Source organism: Neophocaena asiaeorientalis, unplaced genomic scaffold, assembly GCF_003031525.2.
Source record: "Neophocaena asiaeorientalis asiaeorientalis breed wild unplaced genomic scaffold, Neophocaena_asiaeorientalis_V1.1 scaffold232, whole genome shotgun sequence".
Classification (NCBI taxonomy): Eukaryota; Metazoa; Chordata; class Mammalia; order Artiodactyla; family Phocoenidae; genus Neophocaena; species Neophocaena asiaeorientalis.
In genome coordinates this window covers 5,372,014-5,398,487 of record NW_020175672.1, presented here as the reverse complement: position 1 = coordinate 5,398,487, position 26,474 = coordinate 5,372,014, and the positions used below count along the sequence as shown (strand labels likewise).

General features: G+C 41.5%; 1 protein-coding gene and 1 pseudogene across 1 annotated transcript in view; both read right to left on the bottom strand.

The window, feature by feature from the left end:
• The window catches only part of MDN1 (midasin AAA ATPase 1), a 157,476-nt gene that overhangs the window by 73,208 nt on the left and 57,794 nt on the right, over positions 1 to 26,474 (bottom strand). Inside the window, exons 27-44 of the mRNA XM_024731782.1 lie at positions 25,953 to 26,094; positions 24,479 to 24,613; positions 24,258 to 24,396; positions 23,845 to 23,983; positions 23,420 to 23,550; positions 20,782 to 20,926; positions 18,862 to 18,991; positions 14,707 to 14,925; positions 13,847 to 14,044; positions 12,134 to 12,342; positions 10,855 to 10,977; positions 8,773 to 8,970; positions 7,381 to 7,488; positions 6,832 to 7,020; positions 4,498 to 4,587; positions 4,139 to 4,402; positions 3,728 to 3,989; positions 140 to 299 (exon numbers count right to left, since the gene is read on the bottom strand). Coding sequence (XP_024587550.1) covers positions 140 to 299; positions 3,728 to 3,989; positions 4,139 to 4,402; positions 4,498 to 4,587; positions 6,832 to 7,020; positions 7,381 to 7,488; positions 8,773 to 8,970; positions 10,855 to 10,977; positions 12,134 to 12,342; positions 13,847 to 14,044; positions 14,707 to 14,925; positions 18,862 to 18,991; positions 20,782 to 20,926; positions 23,420 to 23,550; positions 23,845 to 23,983; positions 24,258 to 24,396; positions 24,479 to 24,613; positions 25,953 to 26,094 — 2,981 coding nt within the window. The remainder of the gene's footprint in view (positions 1 to 139; positions 300 to 3,727; positions 3,990 to 4,138; positions 4,403 to 4,497; positions 4,588 to 6,831; positions 7,021 to 7,380; positions 7,489 to 8,772; positions 8,971 to 10,854; positions 10,978 to 12,133; positions 12,343 to 13,846; positions 14,045 to 14,706; positions 14,926 to 18,861; positions 18,992 to 20,781; positions 20,927 to 23,419; positions 23,551 to 23,844; positions 23,984 to 24,257; positions 24,397 to 24,478; positions 24,614 to 25,952; positions 26,095 to 26,474) is intronic.
• LOC112390741 (mitochondrial import inner membrane translocase subunit Tim9 pseudogene) lies at positions 22,603 to 22,878 on the bottom strand (annotated as a pseudogene).

Genomic DNA, 26,474 nt, shown 5'->3' with positions numbered 1-26,474 from the left:
AGGGAGGGAGAGAGGGAGAGAGGGAGGGAGGGAGGGAGGAAGGAAAAACAAAACCAGAGCTTCCACCTGGGTTTCTACTTTGACAAGCATATCTCAAATTTCAATCAGACCCACTCATGATTGAATAGAAGGTCCTTACTTGCAGAAGTTAACATTGTCCATCAAAAGCCAATCTCCAGACTTCAGGGCCCGAACCAACATGCTGTCAACCCATTCGAACGTGCCACAGCTTCGGCCACTGGCTGACTGCATAAGCTTCACACCAAAGCTTCGGAACTCTTCCACGAGTTTGGCAAACTCTGAAACGTCACAGTCACAGTATTTAATTTCAAACCAGGGCAATCAAAAACAAACAAATAGGGCTTCCCTGGTGGAGCAGTGGTTGAGTCCGCCTGCCGATGCAGGGGACACGGGTTCGTGCCCTGGTCCGGGAAGATCCCACATGCCGCGGAGCGGCTGGGCCCGTGAGCCATGGCCGCTGAGCCTGCGCGTCCGGAGCCTGTGCTCCGGCAACGGGAGAGGCCACGACAGTGAGAGGCCTGCGTACCGCAAACAACAACAACAACAAAAAACAAACAAATAAAAAACTCAGAGTTTATTTAAAGAAGCCTGGAAACTTCTGGTCCAGTTCTTTAAAGTTTCGTAATAGGGTAAACAAAAAGATTTTCGTTTTTGTTTGAACAAAACAAGTAAGAAAATTAGGTTTGGGGATAGAAAATACTTAATGGCTTTCTGAATGAATGGCTAGATAAAGTTGACTCAAGGGTGATGGAGAAGGGAAATTATCTTTATGTGTTTTAATTTTTCAAATGCGAAAGGATAATGTCTTCCACCTATTACTGCATTTATACTATAGTAAAGTGCTGTTAAGTCGGCACAATGCAATCAGTGTCATTAAACAGGGCATCCTTTGTAATGACCATATCATATACAGTAACAACCGGTATTTATTTGCTTCATAGTTTAGATAGTCCTTTCCCAGAATTTTTTCAATTGATCTTTCTTATTAGAAATTGTTTCCTTATATAAGACAGATAACCAACAAGGACCTACTGTATAGCATAGGGAACTCTACTCAATATTCTGTGATAACCTATATGAGAAAAGAATCTAAAAAAGAATGAATATATGTACATATATAACTGAATCACTTTGCTGTACAGCTGAAACACCACATTGTAAATCAACTATACTCCTATAAAATAAATTAATTTTTTTTTAAAAAGAAAGAGAAGAAATTGTTTCCTGACCCTTTTTCATATCATAAGGTAATACATGTTGGATTTCTGCTTCTAGCCATGAAGGAATAGTAAGGTTGAGACTTAACCTCCCAGTGTTTAACGATTAGAAAACTGGTAAAATACATGAAACAACTGCTTTCCGATGTTGGAAAACAGTACAGGACCGTGACACCCGAAGGAAGGAGGTCCTATAATGGCCAGCTTTCTGCCTGGAAGCAACCTCTAGACTGCAAAGCGGGGAGGGGAAACTCAAACAGATCCCAAGGCCTCAATGATCTGAGGTCACAGACTTGAATACAGGGAGACTAGAGCAACTAGAATGAGGGGCAGGGTGCTCAAAAGGCAAGAGTTACTCAAAGGGATGGCTCCAGAAATCCAGATGAGGGCTCCTGGAGTCTTTGGCTCAATAATAATCTACACGTGCATGTGAAGGCTGAAACTCCACAAGCATGAGCAAAAACTTCCAAGGAAAGGACAGTTATCGGGGAGCTGTGAGCTGAACAATTCTCAGAGTTCACACGGGGCTGAACAACACTCCAGTTCCCACCAGTCAAAGCAAAGAGACTCCACAGAACACACAGGACCTTCAGTAGAGATGCCATAGGGCCATGCCTCAAGAGTGGGGCTAATTTAACCCTACAGTTAAGGTTACTCCGGACTTGACCTTAAACAGCTTAAGTGCAAGCTTGAAAAGATAAAAATGATCCATAAGGAACTCAACTGCCTTATTCCCCCCAAAGAAAACCTCAAAAAAACAAAATGCAGCACTTAGCAAATTAAATTCAAAATGCCCAGAATCTAATAAAAATTCCTAGATATATTTTCTTGCTTTAAGTCCCTAAGGGCTGCATTCTGATGTTAATAGAGCTATTATATATATGCTCAATATGTACAAAGATTTAAGATAAAATATGAAACTAGAATAGATTTTAAAAGTCATACATGTTCATCATAGGGACATTAAAAGATATAAAGTTAAGAAGAAAAGACATTTTTAACCAAAAGTAAAATAGTAGCAGACAAACTGTTTTAGATCCAGCCTCTTCCACTCTATCAATATCTCTAAGAAATGAATCACTCAATATGAAAGTCAATCCTAAATAAAAAGCAGTATTGGGATTTCCCTGGCAGTCCAGTGGTTAAGAATCTGCCTTCCAATGCGAGGGATGCGGGTTCAACCCATGGTAGGGGAACTAAGATCCCACATGCTGTAGGGTAACTAGGCCCGTGCACCACAGCTACCGAGCCAGAGTGCTCTAGAGCCTGTGCACCACAACGAAGAGCCCGCGCCACAACAAAAGATCCCACATGCCACAACTAAGACCTGATGCAGCAAAATAAATATATAAAATTTAAAAAGCGCAGTATTGAGAATGGGCTGTGAGAACTTCCCTAGATATTTACATTTTAACAGACTTATGAAAGAAATCCATACACACCAGATTCCAGGCTTTGAAGTCAGAGAGGACTGGAGCCCAAACCTAGTCTAACCACTTGGTAGCAAGAAGGCATTGGGCAGGTTATTTTACCTCTGTGAGCATCCATTTCCTCATGTATAAAATGGGGTTCATTTTTCCTTGTAATATGGTGTTGTTGTGAGGGTTAAAAGTAAACATATTTAACATAGTGTCTACCACTCAGTAGGAATTCAAACCTCAATGGTGAGTTTTACAATACCTATCTTTTAAAAATATATAAAGTGATGTAAGACTTCATTAACATACTATTAATTTGAATGAATGAGTAAAGAATTTCAAATTCAAATGGTGAGCTTGAATTGGAAAATGACAGATCAAAACAACATTGAAATCACTGTCTTAACTAAGAAAGTAAACTATCTGACCCACAGCTATGGATACAATGTTGACACAGTGGGAAGAGGGGAGTCTCATTTCTTCACCCCTAAGGACTCAACTATTCCCAAGGAATAACTGAGGAATAAACAGTTAAGAGCAGGTTTTGGAAAGGAAGACAACCTTAGTGACAGGCCTTAACCTTTAATCAATTCTCCCTAAAGGCATGCTCATAACCACCCAAAAAGCTGCACTACAAGATGAGAGTTGTATATTTCCAGGTTAACTGAGGAATTTCCTCCACCTTCTATACAAAATAGATTCCTAGCTATCAATTTAGACTTCCGTTCTTCAGTTTGAAATACTCGATTTCTTGAGAAGTTATTAACAGGTTTAAAAAACAAGCCAACAAAAAATAAAACCAAATTTACATACAAGTCACTGTGGTTGATTACACACAGAATAAATCAAACTCAGTAACCAATTTCTTTCCTGCTTTCTCTGTTTAGGATCACCAATTCTAAATACTTTACATCAGCTTCATTTCATTTCCTAGGACAAAGATTTCCAAATTTTGATTGTTAATAATCATTAAATTCATTAAAAAAATTATGGGCATTGCATTTACAAATATATTACCTGTGGGTGGACACTAATGGTAAGTGTCTGATACACACACCCAAACACACATACCTGCCTTGGAGTATGAGTTGATTTTATTGTTGAGTCTCTGCATAAGCAGTAACACTGCTTCCAGCTTGCTGACGATCTCCATTGTGACACCTTTACCACCTTCTCCAAGACACTTGGGTTTATACGTCAGAAGGAAATGACTCCAGGCTCGCAGCACTACTTCTGCATCATCAGCACTGACGAGGAGGCTGTCTCTTACCAGGGTCCTGACAGTGCCCTCCACTTTCTCAAGGAGCTGCCTCCACGGCCGGATGAGATCAACCTGCAATTTCCAGAGCACGTGAACCCAGCACAGCCCACGGCCAGGATCACAGAACACTGCTACTGTAGTTACCACCAACACAAAAGACCGCCAGCCAGACCACACGGTTTACTGTGTTCTGCCTGAAAATGCAGAGGCAGATCAGTTACCTGCTCAAATCCACCCAGAAGCTCCGAAGTGTCCATTGCACTGTTCATGGCCATGATCTTTAAAGTGTGACCAGTAAGGTGTGCCAGGAGCTGAACCAAGCTGGTCTTGCCCACTGAGGCTGGCCCCACAAGGATGACCATCCAGCTCATCTGTACACACTTCATAACTGACTCCAGACACTGTAAAGACTGGTGCAGAAGCAACAGGGGCCGGCGAGTCGGGAGAGGAACGTAGCTGCCACGGGAAAGCACTGAGTAGCCCAGCTGAAAAAGACATGCCGGTGAGTTTTCACAAGTGTGCCTGCGAGTGGGAGCAGAAGCCATAGAAAACTGAAAGAGGATTATCCTCCTCTCCTCACCTGAACATCACAGGGAGTGATGTGAAACAGTCTGGTTCCCAGGTACGGGTTAGAATTTGAATTAAACACATCCTTGAATACAGCAATGACCTAAAGGAAGAAGATGATACAATCAAAACACAAATCACTCCACCAAATTCTGAGCCAAACCTTCTAGAATGAATACTAGTAAACATGAACACAATAGGAGAATGACAATATTCTGAGTCCTTATCTTTTTGAATTTTCTTATAAAAAGGACAGATTGCATTTAATTCTTCAGAATGAAAGTAAACTGAAGCTTAAGAGTAATCACATAATCTCAAATTATTTTGAGATTCCAGTGAGAATATACCATAAATTAAAGCCATAGAAACTATGGTAAATCTTAAGATGAAAAATGAATTTGCTTTCGTCATTCAAGATACCACCTAAAGAAGGTAGAAGAGAAGAGAAACATGAAGTTTATGAAGAACAATGCTGTTTCCTGAGTACCTACCATGTGCCAAACATTATATTGGGTGCTTTAATATATTATTTCTGATCCTAATACCCTTGCAAAATAGGTATTTCCATTTCCGTTTTATAGATATGGATTAGGGGATTCATGAGAGTTACATGATTTGCCCACGGTTGGTAACTGATTTCAAATCTAAGCCTGTCTGACTCCAAAATCACTGTTATCCTTCTAAATATTTATGTAGAGAGGACAAGCAAAGTAATTTCTCTGACTGATTATTTACAGTCACTTATCCCTTCCTTAGCAGCAATACTGTTAAAAACTTCCTGTTAACTGTACTTCATTTTTGCACTTTTTTTTTTTTTTAATCTGAGAGGAGCTGGGCAGGGGAAAAGATAAGGGTGTGTAAAAAACACTAATTTAGCCCATAGCAGCCACAAAGATTCCAGCCACCCAAAATATTTACAACAAGTTGTGCGTTTCTAACAAAGCAGCAATATTCATACTCATCAATGTATACTGAAGTCAGAAAATAAAAACAACGAAGATAAAATCATAATGAGTATCAAACACTGAGTAAAAGCCTGAAAGCAGCACAGAAGAAAATGCTCCCACCACCTACTCCTTGGTCCAGGCGATTTCTGACCTTATATCCCACCCTACAGCAGATCATCTCCTCTCCCTGATATTATACCAGAGTTAAAATTACAAATACTTCTATAGCCCCTCTTCTTCTATTATTACTTTACTTAGCTTCCCCCCCCCCATCAGAAAACATTTGGTCAACTACAGCAAATGAACTGGAGGAGTGATGGAAACCTTCCACACCCTACAGTGACTCATCATCTGACCAACATCAATTACCCAACACTGGCCAGTCCTGCCACAGTTAATATACTGTAACCAGTAAGTGGATGAAGAAATTAAAATACTAGCTGATGATATGTGAATTAAAATTTGTGGAAAAAAAAAAAAACTAACTGAACATCTTGTCCTAATATACTGAAAGCCATTTGCATGTAATAAATGAGTTAACACTGGGCTAGACTCTGGATGCCACATAAAAGGGGATCTGTGCTCTTAGTAGCCGAATGAAAGTGTGTAAAAGTCACTTGTGCCACAGGCAGCCACATCTTCAGGTCAGTAAGGAGGTTACTGTTTCTAACTCACATGAATCTGTAAGTTACTTTGTTTGTAAACAACTGCGATACAGTAGAAGGAATAGCAGGCAAAGTGGAAAGGTCTGTGTTAGAGAGCTGGCTCTGCCACTTGCTGCACTGAGATTCCATGACTCTGAGCCTTGGATCTTCATCTGTAAGAGGTCATGACAGCACCTCCCACCTGCAACTGTTGTGAATTTTCCATGAACTGGACTTGAAATACCACAAAGCAACACACACATTATTGGTTTACTAAATTGGAAATTCTGGTGTTGTTTTCTACTTACAAAGGGATATTTTTACTTCCATTTAGATACAGAATTTCCTCTCTCTTTTCATCTATTTATCTTTTCTAGATAAAATACTTTGCAATTTGACATTTATTTAAAAGTAAAAAGCCCTCCTCTTCTACTGGTTATCACCTGTCTCCTCCTGCTTCTCACTTTTGTGCCTGGAAAGGTGATAAAGACCAAGCCTTTATTAATGGAGGGCAATACTGTTAAAGAAGGTCTGCAATCATGGGGCTTTAGATGGACAAGCGAACTGTGTCCTCCAAAGCAAACTACACTATCAGACTCTGAGACAGGTGAATGCTTAGTTTCTTCTCGTAACTTCTAAATTTCCAAGCAGCTTTACTGGGTTTGGTATTGTTAACGAGTACACGCCCCTTCTGTCCCTCAGGAAGAAATCAACTCACAGATGGAAAGAAATGCAAAGAGCAAGTATGAAACTCACCTTCTCTTTATCTTCCTTGGTTCTCATTCTTTCACCATAGACCAAAAACACATGCTGACCAGGATCGTAACACCCAGGGGACTGGTCAACTAGCATCAACTGACACCAGCGGAAAAGGTCCCGGAGGTTGAATTCCCAGGGTCCTCCTATTTGTCCCCATTTCTTCTCGACAGTCACTTCGTGATCAATCTAAAAAGAAAATACCCTTACTGGGAAAGCATGTAGCACTGCTAGGCACTGCATTAAGTACTATCAGTGTACCGTGAATGCATACATAATCCAAAACAGAGACTAAGAGGCTTGATTCAGATGTCTCCTTCTCCCAATCCAGACTTCTCAATGCCAGGAATACCCTGTAAGCATTGACAATGATACATGCAACAGAACTGAGTTACTGTAACCCTCAAATGAGTAGCTTGCCTTCCACTAGAAACTTTTAGAAGTCTATGTGATTTATCTTAGTTACGGAGACTGGTAATTTAGTGTTCCATGTTGAGAAAGTGAGAAAATCAGAAAAACAAAGAACAAATAATACACGTAGGTACTTACTTGGTTGTTGAAAGCAACCATTTTTTTAACAATACTTTTGTCAATGGCTGGAAACAGAGTACTGGCAATGAACTCCATGTCTATTACTGTAAGGGGATCCACAAAGACCTAGAAAATCCAAAAATAACACGAAAAAATGACATCGTTTCTCTTTACCAAACACCAGAAATGACTACTGTGACTTACGTAAAATTTTTATTTAACACCAAAGTAGTAATACCTCAGTAATATATATATTTCAGTTATAGAAATTTCTTTTCTTGCATTTTTAGGATACGGAATTATATAAAATCTTTGAAATATAGAGCAAAAGAGGGTTTTCTTGTTAGCTTCATTCTAGTTAATTAGAGAAAGACATGCAAGTAATTTTTTTAAGTATATTTGTAATTTTAACTTCCTATATATTATGTAAAATGCTCTAAAAAATCCAGATGGTAGGTATATGAGCATTCATTTTAAAATTTGATCAACTTCTCAATATGTCTGAAATTTTTCATAATAAATTTCTTAAAAGATACTCAGTAAATTCTTAATTATCAAGGGATGGGGCATAAAGGAAAGCTAACATCTAGAAGCATTTCCAAGCTACTACATTAGCCAAACTTTGAAAAAAGATGTTAAAACACGTAAGCTTGGGCTTCCCTGGTGGCACAGTGGTTGAGAGTCCGCCTGCCGATGCAAGGGACACGGGTTCGCGCCCCAGTCCGGGAAGATCCCACATGCCTCTGAGCGGCTGGGCCTGTGAGCCATGGCCGCTGGGCCTGCGCGTCCAGAGCCTGTGCTCCGCAACGGGAGAGGCCACAACAGTGAGAGGCCTGCATACCGCAAAAAAAACCCCACAAACAAACAACAAAAAAAACATGTAAGCCTATGTGTACACACACACACACACACCTTCTGCTGCTAATGAGAATAAAGGTGATAAGAAAAGATACCAACTATTAATAGTGGTTGACTTTGGTATGGAGAATACTGGATTTTTTCTTCTTCATGGTAGTTTTTTATACTTTATTTTACTTAGATTTAAATGCATTTTCATTATAAAATAATCTTTTAATGTTCTAACAGATCACAAATACACTTGAAAAGGTCAGAGATTGGCCTTAATCTCTGAGCACAGTAACAGAATCCTCAAGACAGTGGTCATCTTACTTTCCTCCAACTGATAACATACCAGGGCTTCTGAGACCTAAGACAAAGGATTCGCAGCAGGAGAGAAGTGATTATGGGAATCAGTCACACTGATATCCAACATATAAAGATATGAAATCGAGAAGCAGATCATTACACTGAGCCTGTCTCATTCTCAGAGTGGGCACCCTCATAGCTATGTGTCAGCAGTATTATTGCCCCGACACCACCTTTGGTTTCTGGGGCAACAGCAAATCTTACCTGAGTAAACCTATTTAGGAAAGACCTGGGCAAGCCCTTCCTTCCGCCTCCTTGTCTAAAAGGATTTTGACAACCAAAAATCTTCGTCTTCTCATGCAGCACTTGAAAGCTCATTCCCAACTCAGGAATATAGATCTCTCCTCGGTGGTCAAAACAAGCATTGAGTCCTTCCAAGACTGACTGCGAAGCCAGGTTAAGCTATTTGGAGAAGAAAGACCATATACTTATTTTATATGCTGTATAGCTGCTACAAAAAGCAAAAGAATAATATGCACAAAAAGTAGTCTTATCCTCAAGGGGGAAGGAGTTCAAGCAACATTGGTAACACTCTGCTTCTCAAGCTGAACTGATGTGTACTCATCCTATTATTTCATATATATGTTAGAGAAATTTGGGGTGTATAAAATAGCAATAATAAGTAAATAATAATAAGTAATAATAATTTGAAGTAAACTGAGTATGTAGGTTAAATTTTTTTAAAGCAGTTAAATTAGTCTCAAAAATAAAACTGTATCCATTATCTGCTCCTATACTGGCCTACTTTATAAATCATAGCTTACAAAAGAAACTTTCCAATACAAAGATATCTCACTTTCGCTCTGGGATTTTTTTAAGGTGAAGTAAGATAGCTCTTTACATACTTAAATAAACATCCTTCCCAGCTCAAATACTGAATAAACTCTCCAAATGGGCTTCAAAGTCATGATATAAACTACAGAAAGTAGATCTAACTAGGCCAACAGTTTTGTGAACAACAAGAACAAACACGAGGATTTGTGCGAGCGCCAGAAATGAAAAGAGCTGAGTGGAGGGCCTCAGATGCTAAGCTCAGAGCTCAGGGATGTGAAGCATGGGTGGTTTTTACGTAACATGGAAAAATTCAACTGTGAGACGTGAATCAGTAAAATGCAAATGGGCCAAAAATCAGACTATATTAGAATTTCAAGTGTCATGCTTACATAAGCACTCAAAACACAAACTCTGCTATATACCCACATACAGGTCAAGTTCTAAAAGCTGCTCTTATGTGTGACTGCAAGGCCAGAATGCCTTGCAGGCCCTATGTGCATTTCCACAAAATATGACTATGGTCAGTAGTCTTCTAGCTTTGAAACAGGGCACTCTTTTTTCCCTGGCTGATGATTATTCTATCACATATCTTTTTCAAAAAAATCTGGGGGGAATAAAACAAAAACCAAAACCCTCCTTCTCTTTAAGGTCTGGTAATTAGGAAGCAGCTCAGCAGAAAAGAAATCCATCCCCCTTACTGCAGACGCAAGGGGAGTCTGAATCTAGGGAACCTGCCGGGGTCTGTGTCAAAAGTCATCTGTGGCACTTTCATCACTCAAATCATTTAAGCTACACAACCACTTGCTCCCCTTTTCCGGAACTGACATTGCACATCCCGAACTAACTCAAATCCTTTGGCCACAACCTTCAATTTTTTTATTTTGTGCCTCACTTCTCCATATCTCTCTAGCTACCTGTCAGTCAGAGATTCGACACTTATCACATATCACATGATGTGCTCTGTTTTTCTGGTCATTAATTTATCCCATGTGCACATATAACATTGACCATTTTCTCACCATTTTTCTATGTCTCTTCCTACTATAACTTTCCCCAGCCTCTCTGCTGAAATGAGGTGGTTGGCACTATTTGTAAACTATGTTTATCTCTGAAAATAAATACAAATACAGCAAGCCTGCCAGCGACTAGAGCATAAAACTAGTGAAGAGGCACTTTTTCTGGAGGCTAGCTCACGAAAGTAGGCGAGTTTGTAGGTTATATTGGGTTGGCCAAAAAGTTCATTTGGTTTTCCGTAAGATGGTATGGGAAAACCCAAACGAACTTTCTGGCCAACCCTATACATGGGGGGAGTTCTGTATATGCTTTCTGACAAGTGACTTTTCTTATTCATAAAAGAGACCACGGAGGATTCTTTTCATCAGAGAATTTGCCTTTACTAGCCAAGAGCATGATCATCTATTGCGAAATGCCCTCAAGCCTCGAAAAGTTCTGCCCCCACCCCCATTTCTCACACTTGTAGTCCCACGTTGGCACAATGGGCCGTCCTCTCACCTCATCCAACACAATCCAATGGCCTGCCTTCAAGGCTGCCAGCAAGGGGCCATCGCGCCAGGCAAACTCTCCTCCCTTGCCACCTTCAACAGGTAGATCTGCTCCAAACAGGTCTGTGATGTCCTTTGAGAGGAGGAAGAAATGGAGAAAAGCCAACATTACACAGAAAATGAACTAGATCCCAAGACCCCAAACGTAAAATGGTAAATACTTAGGCCTTGTACCACTTTTTAGTCTTACCCCCAAGAGAGAACTAATCAATCCCAGAACTCTTTACCAGGAGCCCAGATATGCCCCAAGCATCTTATCATCACAATAGTCTAAGCATCTATCAACTGGAGCTCTAGATCAACAGTTCTCAACATTGGATGTACTTGGAAATAAATTGGTGACCTTAAAAAACAAAAACCACACACACCAAAAACAATGCCCAGGCCCTCCTCCCAGACCCCATCCCAGGAGATTATTTAATTTGTCATCTCTGTCCCATATTTTCATACGATTGTTTAAAGGGTCATTTTATCTGTAATTGATATTTTTAGAAAGGACAAAAATAGAGAGGCTGTGTTACAATAAAAATTGAAATGAGTGATTCCCTCTCAAAAGAGAATTACAGGGCTTCCCTGGTGGCGCAGTGGTTGAGAGTCTGCTTGCCGATGCAGGGGACATGGGTTCATGCCCTGGTCTGGGAAGATCCCACATGCCGCGGAGCGGCTGGGCCTGTAAGCCATGGCCGCTGAGCCTGCGCGTCCGGAGCCTGTGCTCCGCAACGGGAGAGGCCACAACAGTGACAGGCCCGCGTACCGCAAAAAAAAAAAAAGAATTACAATAAAGCATCCAGAGAGAATACTACTACATGTGTCATCTATTAATGAACACAAAAGGAGAATTAGGTTTGTGGGTCATGTTGCTATGGTCTTTATCACCACGAAATATTTGGGGTTCTGACATCGTGATTATTTCTGGCTAGAAAACTCTATAAATAGATAAAAACAGGGCTTCCCTGGTGGCGCAGTGGTTGGGAGTCCGCCTGCCGATGCAGGGGAAACAGGTTCGTGCCCCGGTCCGGGAAGATCCCACAGGCCGCTGAGTGGCTGGGCCCGTGAGCCATGGCCGCTGAGCCTGCGCGTCTGGAGCCTGTGCTCCGCAACGGGAGAGGCCACAACAGTGAGAGGCCCGCGTACCACAAAAAAAACCAAAAACAAAAACAAACAAAAAACAGATAAAAACATTACTCCCTACACCTACCCCCATCAGCTGTAGCATGACTTAAGCTTACCGTCTGCTCTGACAAGTTGATTCGGACAAGTGTGTTGCCTGAAGCCTTGGCTAAGGCTCCCACCAAGCTCGTCTTGCCCACACCAGGGGAGCCCTCCAAGAGGATAGGTTTGTTCAGTTTTGTAGCTCTTAAGAGCCTCTGGGCATTCATAGCTGTGGTGCCCGCGCTGAGTGCATAGTCGGCGATATTATTCCTGTGCAAGACAGGTCCTGAAGTGGAGAAAAGAAAAGCCACATATAAGCTGGACATCACCAAATCATACATATATATCAACTGGAGATTAAAAGAATCCACCAAGTAGACTGTCAGTCAGTGAAGTACCATCTGTGGTGAAAACGCTTAGCCCTATTTTGATATTTCCTCACTTTTGGGTCCATGAAATGCTTTCCAGGAAGAGCCAGCAGCATACTTTCTTCAACTGTGCCTACTACACAGATCTCGGCACTTCCTACACCTACATCTATACATACTCCTATAGGTCGAAACTGCAAGCATACTTCTTTCCTTTCACAACCTACACCTGGAATTACTACTACATGTACTTGTACAATTTACCTTATACTTGTATTTTCCTAAAAGTCAAGTGGACGTTTGGTATATAAGCCCATATAAACAATTTCATCCAAGGTTTTTAGGCCACCAAGACAATTCAGGATGCATCCTTAACCCATAATACAGCTGAAGTGCAGGACTAATAACAGTCTTAGAAGGCTTAATATTTATGCCACTATGTCTCCTGGCAGAAGCTGTTGGTACATCAGTTTGGAGGCAGTGGGGCTAGGAAAACATTTATTACCTCAGCTACGGAAGCAGAAGCAAGGACCACCCCAGTCCCAGGCCACAAGCACACAGCTCCTACACGAGAGAACTGAATACTACCATGATGGCTTAGGGAAGGGACCTAATGGTTAGATCACGGGGGAACCCCATCAGGGATGAAGACAGTACTGTTGAAGAGGGAGAGGGAAAGAGGCAATGTTCCATTCAGCCTGGAAGCTAGGCTGGTTTAGTTCACCACTGAACCCCCGCTAACTGCCACTGCACCTCTACACATTCCAGGCACTCAACAATTTTCGACACAGAGAGGAAAGAAGGGACAAGAAATAGATGACTCTGCTAGAGAAGCAACGATCCGAAAAGTCCAGAGTGCCCTGGAAAGATATCTAATATAACTGCCTCATTTAAATATTTGACAGAGGCAACCTAATAAGAGCAAGGATTAGAACTGAAATCCACCTGCATTTCCTATTTAATCACTCATTTATTCATCCATTCACTCACTCAGCAGACATTCTCTGAATGCCTATGACTGCTAGGCTATGTGGCAGATGCCAGGGACAGGAAGATGAGTGACACCTGCCCTCAAGGGTTCACAAAACTGTTTTTGTAAAAGGTGATAAAGTTCTATAGTTGAAACATTATGGGCTGAATTACCACTATAGGAAAGGTCTTGTTTTGAGCACCAAATAATAAACATATAAATGCATTTTTATGGGACAATTTACTTATGTATTAAAGACTGTATTTTCTATTTTTATATGCCTGTTATATATTTTTTAACCACTCACACAATTATGATTACGCCAAGTCAGATTCTAACTCAGATATCTAGTTCAAAAGTAATCATGATATAGTAAAGTTAAAAGTCACAATAAAGGTCAAGTATTTGTAAACCACAAGAAGAGAATCTTATTTATTTAAAATCATTCTTACCCCTTGGTATAAAAAATGGATGAATTCCCCAAAGGTTATCTATCCCAGTGAATTCTTTGGCTTTGAGTCTGTCATAAATCTTCAATTCGTTTTTCTGACTTTCTGTAAGTCGGACGACCTTGGAAAGTTTCTTGATTAGGAATTTCAGACATTCTTTGCGAGCCAAGAGAGCTGTACCAAACCCAGATGAAGTTACCCCTAAAGGAAGAGGATTGGTCCATCAAACAACAGCAGGGCACCCAGCTTCACAACCACTCAGCAGGAACTCTAGGACGGGCTCCTGAATCACAGCCAAAATACGATTGCTAGTATAACCAGCCCTAAGAAGGAGTGTGACTCCCCTCTCCCCACAACTGTCACGTCATCAATTCAGCAGCAGCTTATTCAGTAAAGCACTCCAGTCACTCTGTGAGAAATCAGTCTGGAGAAAAGAGTAACTAATATGGTACTTTTAGTCATGTGGGCTGTATTTCTAATTTTCATAGCTGAAAAAAACTTAAACGTTAAATTTAATAAAACTGTAGTAAGCTTAAAACCAACCACAGGATTCAGGCCCGTGAACTCTGAATGACCGCATTCAGAGGTGCCATGTGACGCTCTTCAGGAGCACGAGCGCTCCCAGCAGCCTTCTTTCTATCATAAGCGCTGCTTCACATTTACTAAATCCCTGGTCTATAAGCAACGAAAAGTTTTCGCGTATCTTTTACACCAATTGCCTCTCAAAAAGAGTAAAAGAACAAGAGAGCCACTGTGAGTCTTGGAAATGTTAAAGGCATCTGGCTCAGAGGTCTGGGCTTGCTCCACCTCACAGTCCCCTCTACCCTCACCCCCTTGTTCTCACCAGCTAACAGACAACATACCTGAACCTATTCCATCTATGTACACCAGGCAGGCGGCGTGGACAAAAGACGTCACTGTGGAGATGGTCTCCGGCCTTTTCAAAGCAGCTTCCTCCCCCATTGTGTTCATGAAGTTAACCCAGGACAGGATATCTCTGATACTGACCACACACCTTCGGCCAAACTCTTGGTGGGTCAGCCAGTCAGTGAAATCCAGCATCACCTCAGCTATGTCAGCCCCTAAGACACAAGAAAGCAAAGGTATTTGCTGTTTGGGAAGACGCCGGACAGGGATTTGCAACCTGGGGCCCACTGATGGTTTAAAAGGGATCTATGTTTCATGAGATTATATGCAAATTTTTGTGAATGTACATTAATACTTTTTCTAAGCAAATGGGGTCCACGGCTTTAATCACATTCCCATAGGGTTCAAGAACAGCATTCTACCCCTACCAAAACAAACAAACAAAAAAACACCAGAAAGAAAACTTTGAGAATTAAAGTCTAAGAAAGCACCCTGAAAACAGCTCAAAGAAATAAAGTATTCATTTGGTTCGTGTTCAGATACAATTTTGAAGACAAGACACAATGATTTTAGAAAACATACAGATTTATTTATATTTTTAGCTGATTCAGTGGAATGGGGATTATCATGATTTCAGTGGCATTTAGTCTAGGTTTTTTTGTTTGTTTGGTCCATCTGTTCATCCATCACAATTTAGCAAATTAGAGGATTCACAAATTATGTTTCGTGGTTCAAGTTAATGACTGTTCTAATTTTCACAATTTCATATTGTAAAATATTTGTCTGGAAACAAAATAAGTCATACACAGACATTCAAAGCAATGACAATCAAATTTAGTAGAGTACTTCATATAACTTCTAAAGTCAATAGTAAACATTTATCTAAAAAGTATGAATACCAAGGAATGTTTTTTAAAAAGAAACTATGATGAGGAATCAGCACTGCTGTAATAAAAAGTAGACTATACAGTAACAGCTTTCAAGCTACACTGCAAACTGGTTAGAAGAAAAACACTAATTACAGAAAAAAACACAAATCTTAAGAAAGAACGTAAAATGACAACTCATGGGGGAAAGTCTAGTTAACGAGGAAAGAAATTAAATACTGTTTCAAAAGCTAGATGTTAAACATGAGTACCTGGATCCACATTTCAGAGTGGAAAAAATCTGACGTAAATCAAGGACTTAAGGAAAATGAAATAATTTATCCATTAATAAAGAGAAATTAAATCATGACTATTAAACAGAAGATCATCAGAGATAAAGTGGATGGGATGGGTTCATATATGTATTTTTGTTTGTTTGTTTTGTTTTTTGATTTTTGCAGTAGGCGGGCCTCTCACTGTTGTGGCCTCTCCCATTGCGGAGCACAGGCTCCAGACGCGCAGGCTCAGCAGCCATGGCTCACGGGCCCAGCCACTCCGCGGCATGTGGGATCTTCCCAGACCGGGGCACGAACCTGTTTCCCCTGCATCGGCAGGCAGACTCCCAACCACTGCGCCACCAGGGAAGCCCCAGATATGTATTTTTTAACAACAAATATTGAAGATAACAGAAAAGAGAAACCTACATGATAAATATATTAAGGAATATTATGCAAAAATATACAAATAGCAATGTGTAAAATAATAGTTATTTCTAAATAAACTACAGAGAATGTTCCATTCACTAGTAATAAAAGAAAATGAAATTTTAGAATATCCATTAAATTAACAAGGATAAAATAACAGATTTCATTGTAATTAAAAAGAAAAAAAATGACGGGAATTCCCTGGCAGTCCAGTGGTTGGGACTTGACGCTCTCAGTATTGGGGCCTGGGTTCAATCCCTAGTCAGGGAACTAATTAAGCTGCTGGCAGCACTGTGAATGGGGCCAACTTTCTGGAGAGCAATCTGGCCACAACCGATGGGAGCTCGGAAGTTCCTAATTTCTACTTCTAGAAATACAACTCAAAGAAAAGCTCTGAACAATATGTCATTTTAATGAAAAGAGAATGCTTTGAGAAATACTGGTCAATGAGAGTTTGAGAATGGCAAAAGCAGCCCACATGCCCTTCAGAGATCAATTTTTTTTTAAATACATCAATTTCATCAATACGTCAAATATAGAAAAGGTTTCATTACAGAATCTTTTTTTGTTATATTATCCATGTATGCATAATACTACTATAGAGATTTGTGAACCAAAAATAATAGAGAAAGTAAGTGGTACCCACAGTGGTATTTATATTTTCATTAAGACGATGCAGTAAATATATCTTAAATACCCTAAATCAATTTAGAATCCATAATAGTTGAAATATTAAATTCAATTAATCATATATATCCTTAAAGAAAATCTGGGGAAAAGCTATGTCTAGTTTCCTTTTTTTTTTTGGCGGTGTGCGGCTCGTGGGATCTTTGTTCCCTAACCAGGGATCGAACCTGTGCCCCTCTACAGTGGTAGCATGGAGTCCTAACCACTGGACTGCCAGGGAACTCCCTAATTTCCTGTTTTATATTACACAATTTAAAAAATGTTTTTATGCTGTGCCACCCTGATCCATTTCCAAATGAAAAGACTGATATAAATTATTAAGCCACTTCTCCCTCATGCTCCATGTTCCCTCAGGGTCTCTAATGCCTCCCCAGGGATGTCTGCTGCCATGCAGCCTGGAAAGCATGGAGTAAACAAGCTCCTTAAGGACAAGCCATAAGGCTCAGAATAAGTCCTAGGGGTCCCAGTGCTTATGCCCTGTGGAGGAACAGTTTGCTCAGTTAAACATGAAAAGCACCGATGATGCAGCAAACATCGCAGCTTAACAGCAGTTGCATCCTCCGCCATTCTTATCACAATCCAAGTTCCTCAGAAGAGTAAGCAGCCCATATGAGATTCAGAGGTTACTTCCTTGGGTGACCCAGTCCCAACCCAGAGCCGAAAGACAAACCATGCCAGCTTAACAATTTCTGTCTTCTCCTCCTCTTTTTAGTTGAATTTTCACCATAAGTGCACCAATGCACACAACCAAGGTAACACACAAGTTCTGATTGTGGGCTATAGACCAATATTATTGGACCACCTGGGAACTTGTTAGGAAGGCAAATTCTCATGCCCTACACCAGACCGACTGAATCAGAAGCCCTGGGTGCAGGGCCCTGCAAGCTGTATTTAAACAAGTTGTCCAGGTGAGTTTGGGAATCGCAGGCTTAGTCAATTCTGCACCACTGAGTAGCTGTGATATTGGTGGAGCCAGGGGAACTCCAGCTGTTCAGACAGCACTGTGTACACCCGTGAATACTGAGGTTCAGTAAAGGCCCTTCTTAAAAGGAAGTCTGTGCTCAGGTGACTAAAGAGCCGATCTTTCCTAATATACCACAGATGAGGCTGGGACCCATGCACCTACTCTCCACAGCCATCCTACCTGTTTTTGAAGCTGTGCTTTAGCGTGCCTTTAAAAAGCTGAACATATCCATGAACCTCAATCTCAAAGAAGCAGACATCCTTTTATATTCTTTAAGACAGAGAGGCAAAATGATCCAAAAAACTACTTGTTTTAGGGTTTGTATTAAGGCTTAGAACCAGATCTAGGTCCTGAATTTAGCCCATTCAATGCCGAGAATATGGGATTAATCAGGGCAATCTAGGCTCAATTTGAAAAAAAAAAAAAAAAAAGTATAATAAATGTTTTGGCTCTTACTGGATATTTTAAGAATTATTAAATTTAGGTTACAAGTCTATGAGAACTTTTAAAATACTACTCTATTTTCCTTGTGTTTGAAATTTTCATAATAAAAGGAAAATTTAAAATAAAATAAAGTGACAACTACTAAGGAAATGTAGTTTAAAATTCTATGAACATTTTCTAACGGTGGTAATGATTAAAATTTAAACCATATTTCCTTATCTTTAGCCAACAAATATGCCTTATACATAAAGATGGCCGACAGGTGAAACAATCAGAAAGCTAAAACGTAGTAACCCGGTGATGGAAGCAAGGTGAAGAAGGGATACTTCGGTAGAGGGCAACAGGCTAGTATCACGTCTTCCTTAGATCTCTCTATTTGTTATCACTTCTCCATAGAACAGGCCATACACACCTACTGCTAAACATGCTATTCCCCTCCCTCCAACACACACACCCACCCCACCGGCACCACCCGAACACTCTCACCTTTATGATCTGTTCTGCCCAGAGACAATCCTGGGCGAAGATTATGGCTGATAATCTGAGTTAAGTCTTCACGGCTTGTGCTTTGAGGGCACCATATTTCTGTAAAACGGTTTCTTAAGGCAGGAGACAGCTACAAAGAACACAAATTCTAATGTGAATTTAATACCTATGAGGAAAGCTAGAAAACAAATCCTTTGAATGAATGCTGGCTGTGAATGTGGCAGGTACCCAATGCTTCTTTTATCACCTCTACTACTGTCTATAATTCACTGAACACCTATTTGTCCAGCTCCTTCCACATGTCATCTCATTATCTCCACCACACTCCCCGAGCTCGTACTACCACCCCTTTCTTTATAATCATGGTAGAGAACTTCAAGGTCTTATAGAGTCTGTAGTGCAAGAAGGATTCAGCCCCCGTAGACGACTTCCAAACCCCAACACTTTCCCCTAAGCAAAGGCCCTTCCCTTTACTTTCCCTTCAGCTACTTGACTGGTGGTTTGGAGAAAATAAACGCTATCTTCCCATGGGGGAGAGCTGTCTGAAGTAGAAGGAGAAAACTTTGATGTGGCTCAAAGGGAGTGAAATTGCAAACAGGTATATATTTACCTCTTGTATGACAAAGAACTGTTTAGTCCTCCAGTCTCAGGGCCTTTGCCCTCAGTCTGGATTCATCCTACCCTCCCCCTAGGTCAGATAACACCCGCTCACAAAAGTTCACCAACGATTTTCTTTTACTGGACAGATCAACTCCATCCTCCGCCTACCTGGCCTAGCACAGCAGGACCAGGAGCAACGCCTGGACCCAGGAGCAGCTCAGCAAAGGCACCAGGGGTCGCATGTGCTGCTCAGCACCATCTCGGCTGAGCAGGATCATGGTTCCAGGATCCCACCTCCCTCTGCAGCAAGGCAGGCAGAACCAAAAGCTATCTTTCCCTTCGGTAAAAGCCGGCAATCTCTGTCTAAAAAAAACTTAAGCTAACCTGACAGGCAAGTTAACACATACATCCTTGACATCAGATCTTTCTGTGCTATTTCCATGTGCCACAGCGCCTGTTTTCATACTTTGAAACTGTGCTGTATGTTATTTCTTCCCTCCAGTACATTTCCCAAAGCACAGTGATCATCTTTCTTCTTATCCTACTGAGGAAAATCAGGCCCTAAATATCATTTCCATATTTCACGCAGCCACCAAGTTACCAAGAATCTTAACTACTTTCACTCCCGATCAACCCATTTCTGCTCATCATCCTGATCTACTACCACACTACCCTTTCCCTAACCTGAACACACCAGGGTCCCACACACAATGCAGACTTCTCCACTGAGAGGCTTCGTGAGCCTGGAAGCCGTGGGGCTTGGGGGACCCTCATACCACCTTCTGAACAGAAGAAATCACCCTCACCCTTTCCTTTACCAACAGTCTGAGGGGGACCCACACGACCCCTGAGGGAACAGATACTCTCCACCTGCAAAACCAGGACAGGATCCTGACTGTGACTGCTTTTTTGTCACTTTAAGTCATTCATATCACCACTCTCGTGTTTAACAGAGTAGACTCTAGAAGCAGAACGGGAGAATAAACTTCAGTTTCAACTTTTCTCATCCATAAAACTAGCGTAATAACTTCCACACAGAGCTCTCATGAGACTTTGTTAACTTAAGGTATGTAAAAAGCCAGGCAAAGTGATTGAAATAATGAAATTTCAGGCACATACAAAAGTGAGACATCAAATAAGGAAACGTTTTATCTGTCAGAATTATTTTTCAACCTTATAATGGCTCTCTCTGGATTTTTATCTTTTACTCAGTTTTTACCACATAAAATTCCAGACCCATTTTTACATACTGTATTTATGGGTACAGTGAGCTGAGGTCAAAAGGCAGAAAAAAATTATGCTTCAAGAGCACAGTTTTACCTCTTTTTTCCCGAAGTCACCCCCGGGGTTCATGGTTGCCAAGATACGGAATTTCTTCCCAGCAGTCAACAGCTCTACCTCATTATCCTTGTCCTCTAGGTTGCCTTTCTCAGCTAATAACAGAGACTTTTCCACCTCGAGGACACTAGAAGAAAAATTGGAGAATATCAGATTAGAAAAGCCTTCTGTATTCTATTCTGTGGTCTTCAGTGTTCTCAAAAAGGGAAAAAAAAGTCATCTCCTTTGCTGAGCTTTCACTTTAGTTAATGGTTTCCTGCCACAAACTTCAAAGTGAATAGTTATCCCTATTCCTATGTAGTGGAACAACAGTTCTGATCAAAAGAAAAAGAATTCCTTTTCCCACTTACATCAAGACACTTGTTTTAAAAAATGGGAGCCTAACTTCTTAAAAAATGGGAGCCTAACTTCCCTGGCGGCACAGTGGATAAGACTCCACACTCCCAATGCAGGGGGCCTGGTTTTGATCCCTGGTCAGGGAACTAGATCCCACATGCATGCCGCAGCTAAGAGTTCGCATGCTACAACTAAGGAGACCACCTGCTGCAACTAAGGAGCCGGTGAGCCACAACTAAGACCTGGCACCACCAAATAAATAAATATTTTAAAATAAATTAAATAAAAAATGGGAGCCTAGCATACAAGTGTTCATGGCAGCATTATTCACAGATATAGAAACAACCCAAGTACCAAGAAGAGGTGAATAGATAAAAAAATATGGTATTATCTACACAATGAAATACTATGAGGAACAAAAAGGAACACACTAATGATATAGGCTATACCATGGAGGGACCTCAAAACATTGACGCAAAGTTAAAGAAGAGACCATTTATATGAAATCTCCTGAAAAGACAAATCTATACAGACATGAAGTGGATGAGGAGTTGCCTGGAGCAGGAGGTGGCATCAAAGATAAACTGTAAATGCACAGGAGGGATGCTACTGGGATGATAAAAATGTAAACTGAATTGTGGTGGCTGCAAAACTCAGTAAATTTACTAAAACTCGAATTAGGGGACGTCCTGGCGGTCCAGTGGTTAGGACTCTTGGCAACCGCACTGCTGGGGTCCGGGGTTCGATCCCTGGTCGGGGAACTAAGATCCCACAAGCCGTGCGGCGTGGCCACCGCCCAACCCCCCAGCCCCCTACACACAAAGAAACAACCCCCCCCCAAAAAAAAGGAAGAAAGGAAAAAAATAACTTATTGAATTATACATTTAAAACAGGTACACTTCATGATATGTAAATTATACCTCGATAAAGAGAGAAACACAGGTATTCATCAAGATTCACACTGATCTGAGGTTTTCTGTTTTGGGTTTTTTTTTTTTTCTTTTTCTTTCTGACCAGGCAGCTTGCGGGATCTTAGTTCCCCGACCACGAAATGAACCAGGGCCCTTGGCAGTGAAAGCGTGGAGTCCTAACCACTGGACTGCCAAGGAAGTCCCTGTTTCGTTTTTTCCCCCCGGGGTTATTTCCATTTATTTTACTTTTAGTAATATAATTTTTTTGCTATCTCATGGCTGAACACCTATTTTGAAGAAACAATGATTTATTTTTCTAATCAAGTGACCAAGCTGCTGAGTCTTAAGGTCTCAACAAATGCTGCATCTTACTATTTTCATTGCACAACAAGACTTATTTTGATTACTCTGGTAAATAGCAATTTTGCTTCTCCAGTGGTTCTTATTTGCCAGTCAGGACAGATGGCTGGTTCACACGGTGGCTACTGCTTTCGGGCGGTTTCTGTTAGGTGAGCCCTCATTTCCGGTATCTCATCAGGGATCCGTCCATCGGGACTTATCTACATGGTTGGCCAAGGCATCCTGCACTGGCTATCAGGGCTTCATTCTGTTGAACAGGATATTCCTGAAATCTCATTGATATCCTTCGTGTCATTTTTAAACATTTCTGGAAGCAATGTTCTGAGCAGGTGAGGTCACTTCAGGCTTTACTTCTCTTGTCCTGAAGTCTTTCACACTGCAAAAAGCAGGTTTACCGTAGGCTTACTGTGTAGGTTTTGAGAAACTTCTTAAACTGTTTTATCTGATCAGATTTCAGTATTTGTGCAGCCATATTCTTTCAGTACGTTCACTAGTCACCTTTTCTGATGCATGAGTTCCTTTCTGTTCTGGAAAGGCATCTTTGCTTGAATGTCTCCAGCAAAGCCTGATCTCTTACTCATGCACATGCTCTCACATCCGACACCAGTATGCGGCTAGGGGGCTATGTGGCCAGCCAAGTCTGGTGTGGAGGGTCAGCGTCCTGGTCTGGGGTTTTGAGAGGCCTTACAGCTGTAACATCCAGGATTTTGATTCTAGTTCTTTGAAAAAAAAAATTAAGATAATGGCCACATAATTTGCCTTAAAAAAGAGTTTTAACTTGGGCTTGTTTGTTTTAGCCCTATCCTCCCATAGTCCCATCTTTCTGATTATTGACAGCTAAACAGAAAAACTAGGTCTCTTAAAGACACTGAGTGCTAAAGCCAAAAAGGCAATAGCTCATCATCATTTTCAAACAGTTACTGAATACAGTGTACCTGTGGGGAACATTACTGCGTACAAGAATTAATATCTATAAAATCCAGACCCAGGGTAAACCTCTTACACTTGTGTACCTGTTGAGTCTTTCCAGGACAGAGTCGTCGGCTAGGGAGATCTCATCCAAGAGGAAAAAGCCGTCCTCCTTCATGGCCAGAACCAGAGGCCCATCATGCCACTCAAAGAGTCTTGATGTGTCCATTTCTTCCTATAATTTGGAAAAGAAGAGGGCGAAATTAAAGGGCAGGTGGCTCCACAAGACAATACACATGTAGCTGGTGGGCGTCTGCTGGAGTTGCTCTGCAGAAAAAGACTGGAGAACAGGAATAGATCTCGCCTAACAGGATGCTTGTGGAGGTCCCTTGTAGACCAGTGAAAATCTGAAGATAAGGCATGTATCAAACCTGTACACCCCACCAGGAATAAAATCCCACAGTTGACTCTCGCACAGAGCTGACTGCAATTCTTTAAATGAACATGTTATCATTTGCTCAGGACAAACCTTGTCATTTGGCTTCTGTCTCACAGGTCGCAACCCCCCCAAGAAGTCCGATGTCTCCATGTGTAAGTGGCAGTTGACCGAGTATAATTTCTGCTTTGCCAAGGCCGCAAACACTTGACAGATAGTAGTTTTCCCACACCTGTTAAGAGATACACACCAGATTAACAAGGAGCATGAATTCCAAATACACACCCACGAACACCCCAGTCAACGAGAGAGGGGAGCTCTGGCCACAGACACTGCTGGCCAACACAGGGCATCTAGCCAACACAGGGCGCCTGTCCCTTGGCTCAGTGGGCCCTTCCCCAAAACACAGCACCCTACCATGTCTCTTATCCAGAAGGGCACACACTACATGAACTCTACTGAATTGAACTGAACCCTCAAAACGAGTTACTGTCTCCCCACTTTACCCAGTGTCTCCAACCAGCAGCACTGGTTCACCAAATTCCAACGCCCTTCCCACCAGCATCGCCAGTCTCCGCATGCCCTTGGTCCACACGACGTGGCTGAATTTAGACTCCAGTGTGGATATCTGAGTAGACAATTTACCTATCAAAGGTAGAGTACATATTTAGGTTCTAATATGAATACAATTCAATTTATTCTCCTCTGGATGTGATGGCCTACTCACTCAGCAATTTTAGGAGATTTTCTTTGGAGAAGAGGGATTGAGGACACAATTTTTTCTTGAAATGTTTTTCAAGGACTTCTTGAATCACATCAACCTCCTCCTGCTTCCTGACTCGGCCTGCCAGAAGCATAAAACCTTGAAAGAAAAAAAAAAGGAACCGTCAAGTGTCAATACCAAGGGACACTGATACTATGGAGCATTAGCTGCTGGGAAGAGGAAACCTGAAGAACTACTTTGGAAAACCAGGAGAACTTACTACAACTAGCGATATGCCTGCACTCTGCCTTGGCAACACGACTTCTAGGTAATCCAACACAAATGAACTCACGTGCACCAAATGACACTCAGGAATGTTCAGAGCAGCTTTTCTTTCTAATAGCTAAAAAGCAGAAATGACCCAAATGTCCATCAACAAGAGAACAGACAAACATATCACGGTATCTCCCATACAATGGGTTACAACACAGTAATAATTTAAAAGGAATGAAGTCCTGATGTACAAAACAGCATGGCTGAATCTCACATTAGATTGAGTGAAAAGAAGCCAGACACAAGAGTACATACTGCATGATACTATTTAGATGAAGCACAAGCTCAGGCACAATCCATCACTGGTGACAGATGTCAGAGCAGCGATTATCTATCTCTAGGAGTTAAGGCTGGCAAGAGCCATGAAGGAATCTTCTGAGGTACTGGAAATATCCTAAATCTCTCCCGAGGTGGTGATTTACCTGGGTACCCACATATGTAAAAATACATTAAGCTGCACATGAAATAACAGAGCACTTTACCCCCTTTACTGTTACATTTTATGTTATACCTCGATAAAGAAAGTTTAAAAAAGGGGCTCCTCCTTGTACTCTTTCCCAGCGAAGAGAAAATGTAACTCTCATGGGTCAGTTTTATTTCCTCCCCACGCTTAGTAACCACCCTGTTAAGGATTCATCAAGACTTTTCAATTCAGAAGATTCAGAAAGGCTTTCTATGCTAGCACAGAGAGGAACATACAAATTCTTCCCATTGATTAAACCAAAGTAAACAAACCTGAGTCTCAGATGATGTAACTACCTTCGCTCAGAACTCTGGTATTATCCAACCCGTCAGTTTTCTGTACGTCTCTAAGGCGCAAGCATAACTCTCCATGGTCACCACAATGCAGATAAAAGGTGCTCAAAGACCCCCACCAACCACCTGCCTAAACTCCTAAAGGTGTTATGTCCATATCCTGACTCCCACAGGTAGCCACCTGAAGCTAAGAGTGAGAAAACCTTAGCAACCAAAACATAACAGCACAGAGGCCTGCAGAAATAGGACCACTTACAACATCAGTCAGGACTTGAGGGAGAACGGCTCTGTTCCTGCAATGCCTAGTTAAATATATATACTGACGACAATTTGGGCAAGATTTGTTGTACTAACACAGCATGCAATCTGCCCTAAGTCCACAGTTAGAGAGCATGTGCTGAGAGCATACCATCGTTGGCTAAGTGCTGCAACCAGTCATACTCTTTCTCCGTCTGCTCAGCCAATCTGTATCGCTCAGCCCATCGGAACAGATCACGGAGGGTGATGAAGCCTTGCTTTCCAGCAAACACTGAAGAACCTCTGCGATAGGACTATTAAAGGACGAAAACAAATGAAAAAGGGCAATGGCAAGCGTACAGTACAACTTATACAAAATTCCTGACAAATTTAAGCTCCCATAAAAATGATTCATTCCACTAAGATTAATTTTTCTTAAATGTAAAGGGACTGCAGGGCTTTCCTGGTGGCGCAGTGGTTGAGAGTCCACCTGCCGATGCAGGGGACGTGGGTTCGTGCCCCGGTCCGGGAGGATCCTGCATACCGCGGAGCGCCTGGGCCTGTGAGCCATGGCTGCTGGGCCTGAGCGTCCGGAGCCTGTGCTCCACGGCAGGAGAGGCCACAGCAGTGAGAGGCCCGGGTACCACAAAAAAAAAAAAAAAAAAAAAAAAAAGGGGGGGCAAAAATTAGAGAA